The 8,002-nt window shown below is 41.1% G+C and overlaps 2 protein-coding genes across 3 annotated transcripts; one reads left to right on the top strand and one right to left on the bottom strand.

Moving 5' to 3' along the window:
• Positions 1-4: 4 nt before the first annotated feature.
• On the top strand, positions 5-3,258 carry LOC117459448 (FUN14 domain-containing protein 1). 2 transcript variants are annotated; one of them, XM_034100228.1, is made up of 5 exons: positions 5-179; positions 841-1,009; positions 1,176-1,251; positions 1,607-1,741; positions 2,139-3,258. In XM_034100228.1, exons 1-5 carry the CDS (start codon positions 155-157, stop codon positions 2,214-2,216), a joined length of 483 nt encoding a protein of 160 aa, XP_033956119.1. In that variant the 5' UTR covers positions 5-154; the 3' UTR covers positions 2,217-3,258. The 2 variants fall into 2 exon arrangements, with proteins under 2 accessions (XP_033956119.1, XP_033956126.1); XM_034100235.2 differs by having other exon boundaries at positions 27-179; positions 1,607-1,735.
• Positions 3,259-3,717: 459 nt separating this feature from the next.
• cenpl (centromere protein L) lies at positions 3,718-6,946 on the bottom strand. Its single transcript, XM_034096823.2, has 5 exons — positions 6,863-6,946; positions 5,371-5,521; positions 5,010-5,264; positions 4,228-4,791; positions 3,718-4,148 (listed from the first exon to the last, which is right to left on the bottom strand). Exons 1-5 carry the CDS (start codon positions 6,880-6,882, stop codon positions 4,074-4,076), a joined length of 1,065 nt encoding a protein of 354 aa, XP_033952714.1. The 5' UTR covers positions 6,883-6,946; the 3' UTR covers positions 3,718-4,073.
• Between the last annotated feature and the right edge of the window lie 1,056 nt (positions 6,947-8,002).

Below are 8,002 nucleotides of genomic sequence, written 5' to 3'. Positions count from 1 at the left end.
ATAGAAAAAGTTGCAGCATTTTAATAATAACGTTGCTAAATTGCTGAGCATAATCAAGCCAGATCAGAGCATTTGAACTGACGTGGCAGAGCGTCATCGTATGGGCGTTGCTTAGCATTGTCAACATCCTGATGACGTAACCAGTCTCTCCAAAATGGCGACAGTGGACCATAGAGAGGGTAGGTGATGTTGTTTGGGAGAAATAATGCGGTATTACCATAAAACATATTGAAATGTGAACTTGTTACAACAATAAGAATAACATAAGGATAAACTTTTCATTTGAAGAAATAAGAATGTGAAAATTAAATAAAAATTATAGCTTGTCTTTACGATATTGGGTTGGTAGCCATTTAGTGCTAGCTAGCTATTGTTAGCTTCCCAAGTCATTTACATAGAATAAACAGGAAGCATTCTCAGCCTGTGCTAGCCGAACTGCTATTAAAGTTGGTGTTATATATTTGAAGGGTCTTGTTTACTTGTTGGGGTTGAACATCCACTCTTAGGGTGCTGTCAGTGCTAAACCAGTACCATCATGTAAGAGCTCACCCGCAGTGCTGGACAGTAACTAAGTACATCTACTCAAGTATTGTACTTTACTTGAGTATTTCAATGTAGTGCTCCTACTATATTACATTGCAGATGCAAATGTTGCACTTTTTACTGCTAGTAACATTGTACATATAAAAACACATGATATTCTGATATGGTAACATACTACTAATCTACACAGTATTTCAAGCATCAATGAATGATAATACAATACCCATAAAATATAATACTGTGAAGTTTGTCTTGTGACACCATATCTAAATTACTACTTGGCTGCTCTTATTGTAGCAGGTCAGGAGGACCCAGAGAGTGAAGACGAGCTGTATGAGGTGGTGGACCTGACAGAATATGCCCGGCGGCACCAGTGGTGGTGCAGGGTGTTCGGCAGCAACTCCGGCCCGATTGCTGAGAAGTATTCTGTGGCCACCCAGATCGCGATGGGAGGGGTGACTGGATGGTAAGGGACAAGGATCTATCTGCTCATGGCTGACATCTTTAACAACAAAGACTAAAGTAATGCCCACAAACCTGATTCATTATTGCTTGAGGAACTAGAACATTACTATGTAAAGATCTTCCAGCCAAGGATGCATGATCTACATCTCTTCCTCTCACTCATCCAGGTGTGCTGGTTACCTCTTCCAGAGAGTCGGGAAGATAGCTGCCACTGCTGTTGGAGGAGGGTTCCTTCTCTTACAGGTTAGAGCCCGAGAAGTTACATCTCATAGAAAGTGCATCATTTTGCAACATTCACATGTCCCCATTGTAAACTGAAGATGCCAGCTCTAGGCATGACGCTCAGCTGGTCTCCTCTCGGCAGCAGAAAGACTAGCATTGTGTGTTAGCTGGCTGTAGATGCACGCAGGCCATCTGGGCGCCTATTGGGTGTGCAAATAAAACTGTCTTTTTGCCGTTTTACAAATAGACTGAGCTTTTACTTTATTCTTAGAGCTCTTTTATTTTCAGTCTGATATGATCATTTATTTTAGTCAATTCTACAAAGGAATTATTGTTCCCCTAAAAATGCATTTATGTACTTAAAATGTAAATACAGATCGCCAATCACAGTGGCTACGTGCAGGTGGACTGGAAGAAGGTGGAGAAGGATGTGAACAAAGCGAAGAAGCGCCTGAAGAAGAAGGCGAACAAAGCAGCGCCTGAAATAAACACTTTCATTGAGGAGGTAAAGGTACCTGTGACAAAGCTTGCTCTTTGTTTCCTGCTTTCTGCACATCTTTAAATGACTGACACTACTGCATGCCTCCATTTTAATAGAAAAAGAGCACCGAGCCACACACCAGAAATAACCCTATTTAGAGCTCAATGCATGTTTTGGTCCTGATTTGTGGTGGAGAGGCTCATTTCTTTATCTGCAAATCAGCACTGCCCTCTAGTGGTTTGTCAGCTATATTACACCCAGTAGCTGTGACACAGCAGACTGAAGAGAGGTGGTAGATCAAACATTTGGTATGTCTCCATTCTCGGTTTGTATTAAGGCTGTTCCAAATGTAAGTTTTAAGCCTCACTTTACATTAATACTCTCATTCTAAATCCTGTTAACTCGTGTTGTCTTTTCTCCTGCACAGGCCTCAGATTTTATAAAAAGGAACATCGTTTTGTCCAGCGGGTTCGTCGGGGGCTTCTTTCTGGGTTTGGCCTCCTAAAGCTAAACAGCCTCCACTTCCTGTGAATCATCTCTACATAGGTCAATATACTCTCCATTGTTTACCTCAGCTATGTGTGCATTGATTCACCTTTTAACAAACTGAACAGGGGGGGTTAAGTTGAACATTAAAGCATGATCTGTTGTATTCATTGTGTTACATTGTTCTCCTCCCCCTGAATCAATCATAGCTAATTATTTATGGACTGTGAGCACAGTTTGAGGTGCGTTAAGTTGGAATTGGAGTGGATTATACTGTGAACACTTTCTTCTTTAATGAATATTTGCCCAACGATGCTTTTTCGACACTAATCTGGATTGTCCGTCCCCTCGTGGACGCTGATTTCATATTGTTATAAATTAGCATGCATGGGCGCCACTGTAAATACATAACCTAAGGTGAATATTATATAAACAACATGGGAAGGCAGCAGAGTGGGAAGTTAACACCATCCCCCAGTCTGGTGCTTTTTTATGTCGCTGCAAAATGTATGTGCCATATGGCTGTGGGAGTTTAAAAAAAGAAATAAAACAGTTTCCACTCAGAGAAAGAGTTATGAATATACAACACATATCATGAGGGTAAATCCAATGTCTGTGAATGTTCCTACACTGACAATCTTTTGTTCCCATAATCCTCTGCTCCACAATGCCCCATAATGACAGGATGAGCATCTGCTGCACCCTAATTACACACCAAACAGTCCTGTCATTAAGGAGCGGCGATTTCTGACTCCCGCGCACGGCCCCTCGCTTTTGTCAATGTGCATTTATTAGCGTCAGTGTCGCAGTTACAGAAAGAGACGGTGCAGTCGTGCATGTTCACATTATCTAGATAGGACGTCCACACATAGGAGTCCAATAGGTTGATCACGAGTTGCTTATTTTATATTTTTCAGCCTTTTACTTCCAGTGCAATATACAGATATTACAGATGTGGTTTTTTTTGGTCGATCTGGCACTCCCTCATTGTTTCTATTTCATGTTTGTTATGAGCTGTATGCGTGTTTCTTTTAAATAAAGTTGCCTGATATTGTTTTGAATTTTTTTTAAAAGTGTGTTACTTAGGGGAAACTGCCGCAAGCTATATCTTTACGTATTTATATCCCTATAAAGGAGGAGAGGGCTTTTGCAGCATCTGGCAATTAAACAGTGACCGAGTTCAATAACCACCGTGTCCAATTTGATGGTGTGTAAAGAGTACATTTAATAAATGTTAGAACATTGCCTTAATTAGTAGATGTAGATTGACTGAAAATTAACCTTAAGTTCACAGATCCTAAAAATAAATATTAAAAAAAGGTATTGAATGAGTCTAATAATCAGGTATCAATTTGTACTAAAATGTCGTATCAATATTTCTTAAAAATATCTAGACACAGATTATTGGAACCCTGGATATCAACTGTACAAGTAAAACACTGTTAGCCAGTAATAATACACAAATAAAAACATTCTCTCCAGCCACATAGATGTAACAAATATCATGCACCAGTCAAACCTGCTTTTTAACTTTTATTTACACTTAGAAAAAAGACATTTATATATACAATGGGACAAGATTATATACGGTTTGGCATTTACAAAAAGGAGAAGAAACTACATGTTTGCAGCAGAGTAGAGAACATGGCAAGCAAGGAACACGTTACCTCAATACTCAAATCATAATTATGAAAACGAGATTTCCTCAATTGAAGAATTTCCTATTTGGAAAATAGTTGTTTTACTTTGAAAAAAGATGGTTGGCGATCTGTATTTAAAAAAGGTGCACATTTAAGCAGTTTTCTGGGAGGAAGAATGTGTTCTGTGACATGCTGCTATTGCGTGTCCTAATGGGGTCACGTCTTTACCGTGTCACTCAGATGGGCATTTTGAGGAGAGCGCACTCTGTCAGAAGCATCAGCGTGGTGATCATGTATTTGCTGTTGGAGAACTGTAACAGAAAGGAACAAATATTAGTATGATTACATTTACTGTGTTACTGAAAAACAGCTGTTTCTGTCCGATGGTACCTTGATCCTTCCGCTGTGCTTGGCTGATCCTAGAGCTGTGGAGACCTCGTTCAGCCTGCCCGCAGACAGGTCCAGTCTGAAGTGCCTGAAGAAGTGTCCCTTCAGCCCCTGCATGAAGCTCATCACCTCCTCAATGTCAATACTGTTCTCCTCCCCCGCCCCCGCCGTATTCTCCTTCCTCACACTGCTCCACAGCTGCCAGGCGTCTTCAGCGTCCACCGTGTACGTGACCTGCAGCTGAGGCTCTACTGGAAGAGTCCAGATCATTTTGAGCTGCCGGATGCTGGACTCTGGTTGGCAGTTAGTCCATAAAGCCATCAGCCACTGGAGGCTCGTGTGGCTGATTTCCAGAGGGCCAAAGCAGCAGTCGAAGGATTGCTGGAACCAGGATTTGACCAAAGAGGTGAGACCCCCGGCCTCACTGCTGCAGAAGAGCGGCAGGCAGATGAAGTCCTCAGGGAGGGAGCGCAGGTACTCCAGGTTTCCGTTGATGCAGGTCAGCCAGCCGCTCCAGACTCGCCTCTGTGGCTCGTCCTGCCTGGCAATCAAGGGCTTTGAGTGGATCTGTGGGGGGACAATGATCCGTTAGAAACAGCACAAAGCATCCTCAAGATACAACATAAATGTGGGTCCATTAAAAAATAAAAATGAAATAAACCCTATTTTGCTCCTTTTCAGCTTCATATTAGTGTTTTGTGCCACTACTACATGTGGTTATTAAATGAATGATGTGGAATATACTGCCCCGTGTGTAATTTGTATGCGAAGGTGCATTTCTATACCTGAATGAGGACAGTCACAGCATCATCAACTGACTCCGTCATCTCCTGCACCAGAGAGAAGGAGGCTCTGAAGCGGTTCTGTGTTCCCTCCACATCCACCGCCAAACCTTGCTGCTTCTCTGCAGCAATAAACGCAGACAGCTGCCTGGAGTAGCTCTTCAGCTGGGTGTGCCTGAACTGATAGAGAGGAGTAACGTAGGACAGCTTCCACTCAGTCTTGACCAGTAAGGCCAGCTGCTCCTTAGTCACCTTTTCCTTGACAGGGAAAGGAAAAAGAAGGTGAGCATCCTGTGTCACATTGTAATTAATTGCATGTTTGATGGATTGAAAACATGGAGAACAATAGCCTGGTCTGACTCACAGTGATATTGTTAGACTTTGGAGCCTTTCTGCTGGTGTTGAGCCTCCGTGCTGTCAATCCTGGAGTGAAGCCGAGGCGGGAAGCGGCCCCTATGCCGCTGCGGTACGACAACCGGTAGCTCTTGGTTTTACTCCTCCTCTGAACTGATACACTGTTGAGGGGAGTCCTTGTTAGGGATGCATACCGGTATCCGGTATTACCGAAATACCGGTTACTGGTGGCTATGGTATACCGTACCGAAATCAGATCCGGTTTCGATACTTTTTTCTTTTTCAAATTTATTTTAAAAGTGAGTCCGTGGCCCGTGATGGCGGGTGTTATAAATTAGATTGCATAATCGTTTTTCTTCATATTTTATGTATTTTTCATTGTTTGTTCAATACTAGAAAGGTAAAAGTCCCATAAAAAGGACTAATGGGATTTGTTTTCTCTCACCAGTGAAGGTAAATGTTGATTTTAAAGATGAGATTTGTTGTGATCTCATGACCATTATTCTATTATGTATTTGTTCTCTAGTAGAATTTCAGGTTTAACATTAATTATAACGGTCTGTTTGCATTGACAAGATGTGCTATTCACGCAGCACACCTGATGGCGGGTGTTATAAAAGATATTCCATAATCGGTTTTCTTCATATTTTGTATGTATCTTTCATTGTTTGTTCAGTACTAAAAAGGGCCAAGAAGTCCCACAATTGAATGTAATATTCATTTGACATGTTAACTATATCGTAAAGCGCTTCATGGGAGTAATTGTGGGATGATACATTTTCAAAGTATCACGATATGTATTGGTTGAGTATCGGTATCGTTCAGTGGTATCGTAAAAAAGTCAACGAGATGCATCCCTAGTCCTCGTCACACTGGAAATCACAGACAGATCATCACATCAGCTTCACCTGGTGTTATTGTGCCTGCTAGTTATACAGATAGTCTTTTTAAAAGAATCAAAGTTGTGCTACAAGAATCCCTTTCTATGTGTAAAGTTGTACTAGTGAGCATGCCATGTTCTCTTATGTACTGTAAACCTATATCATGAAATAACACCCTTGTATAGCCACGTGTCAATCCCACAATGAGTATATGATAGTCATAAGATTGTGGGTAGATATTACCACTAAAGTAGCAACAGACAACAAAGGTAATATAAATACCCCAGGGTCTTTAAGCTGACGACAATAGTGAGTAAGAGATTTAGGACAGTATGTTTGGGCATATTATACATGCCGAATTGAAAAGTGGAAGCAAAGGAATTAGAAAATATCTTGTATATAGTTTGAACAAATTGGTATCTTATTTAAAAGACAACATTATATTGGTGGATGATTGTATGTAATTCGGTGTTACACGCTCTTCACACGGAAGTGAACGGCAGCTATCGGTGCTAAGAGTCGTTATTTGCGGCGGATTAAAGTGCAATGTATTTGATGTTTCAAAAGAATACATAATTAAAAGAAAACGTTTTTCTAGCAAGAAATGCAATAGAGTTGTACCTGTTATGATGTCGCTCCATGTCTGGCGTTTCGACAGCAGCAGACAGAAACCGGAAACGAATTTAAATGTCGCGCTTTCCCAGCAGTCTGCGCGGTTAGAATCAGGCTCTGGAATCAGCCAATCAGAGCAACCCAAACAGGAAGTGGGTTTTTGTTGTTTTCCAAACGAGCATTTTAAAAGTAAAACTAATATAAGACATGACATAAACGGGAAGGTTTGTGTTCAGAGCTGACTGCTGAAATTAAGTTGAAGAAAAAGCATGATTGGAACCCAAAGATGTGATCAGCTAAGCGCCTCCTGAATCCTCACATCCGTCCTACAGAGGGGAACACACATCTGACCCTGGCTGACAGTCACAGCATCAGTGCGATTTGTGGTCTCCTTTTCAGACACTATTCTGTTTATACAACAAGACAACAAAGCTGTGTATACGATTACATATCACTCTGTGCTCTTACAGCTGCAATAGCTGAATTATGAGATAGTAATATGAAACCAGTTTCCCCATCTCAGTGAGATGTTAAGGAAATTGTGCAATTAAATGTGTTAACATTGCTAACCTTAGTTTTTCTGATTAGGTCATCTCTGGGAGTGAACCTTAGATGTATGTGTGGTCAACAGACGTGTTTAGGGGGTGAGGTTTTGCATACTGTGTCTGAGGGGTATCAGCTGGCCTCACAGCATGTTGTTGTAATGTAAATCTGCTTTGATGTCCTCTTATAAAGAGAGCCTGTTTTACTCAGAACAGGACGTTCTCCGTTGGAGGGGAGTATAAAAGTATAAAGCTGATTTTAAAGCTGCTACGACAGAGGAATCACACTGGTTTCAAGTTGCTCTGTGTGGTTGCGCAAGTGATTTTATTGCAATATAAATGTATACTGTGACTTGTTGCCACTGAATCCAGATGTTTTGTATAGTATGTCTAAAAAAAACAGTTGACAGTTGGCAACAAAGCTGCCAGCAACATATGTACATAAGAATATCCACTCTTGTATATTTAACCCCTTCATTTGGGGCCTAAAAATCACTGCCCCTCACAAGAATCCACCTCTCAACCTCCTGCCTTCTAGATCATCACGTATTTCTCCAAGCTATATAATCTGAGATGCTATGAGTTTGTTTTATCGAGCTTTTTAATT

The sequence above is a fragment of the Pseudochaenichthys georgianus genome, chromosome 2 (assembly GCF_902827115.2).
Source record: "Pseudochaenichthys georgianus chromosome 2, fPseGeo1.2, whole genome shotgun sequence".
Classification (NCBI taxonomy): Eukaryota; Metazoa; Chordata; class Actinopteri; order Perciformes; family Channichthyidae; genus Pseudochaenichthys; species Pseudochaenichthys georgianus.
This window is presented reverse-complemented; position numbering and strand designations above follow the sequence as displayed.

What these genes read in the sequence shown, in the direction of transcription:
- cenpl (XM_034096823.2), bottom strand. Translation starts at nt 6,882, where the DNA reads ATGGAGCGACATCATAACAG. An exon ending in ATGGAGCGACATCATAACAG is followed by an intron (nt 5,522 to 6,862) that starts GTACAACTCTAT and finishes TCCCCTCAACAG; the next exon opens with TGTATCAGTTCAGAGGAGGA. An exon ending in CTGTGACTGTCCTCATTCAG is followed by an intron (nt 4,792 to 5,009) that starts GTATAGAAATGC and finishes GTCCCCCCACAG; the next exon opens with ATCCACTCAAAGCCCTTGAT.
- LOC117459448 (XM_034100228.1), top strand. Translation starts at nt 155, where the DNA reads ATGGCGACAGTGGACCATAGAGAGG. An exon ending in GAGGGTTCCTTCTCTTACAG is followed by an intron (nt 1,252 to 1,606) that starts GTTAGAGCCCGA and finishes ATGTAAATACAG; the next exon opens with ATCGCCAATCACAGTGGCTA. An exon ending in CTTTCATTGAGGAGGTAAAG is followed by an intron (nt 1,742 to 2,138) that starts GTACCTGTGACA and finishes TCTCCTGCACAG; the next exon opens with GCCTCAGATTTTATAAAAAG.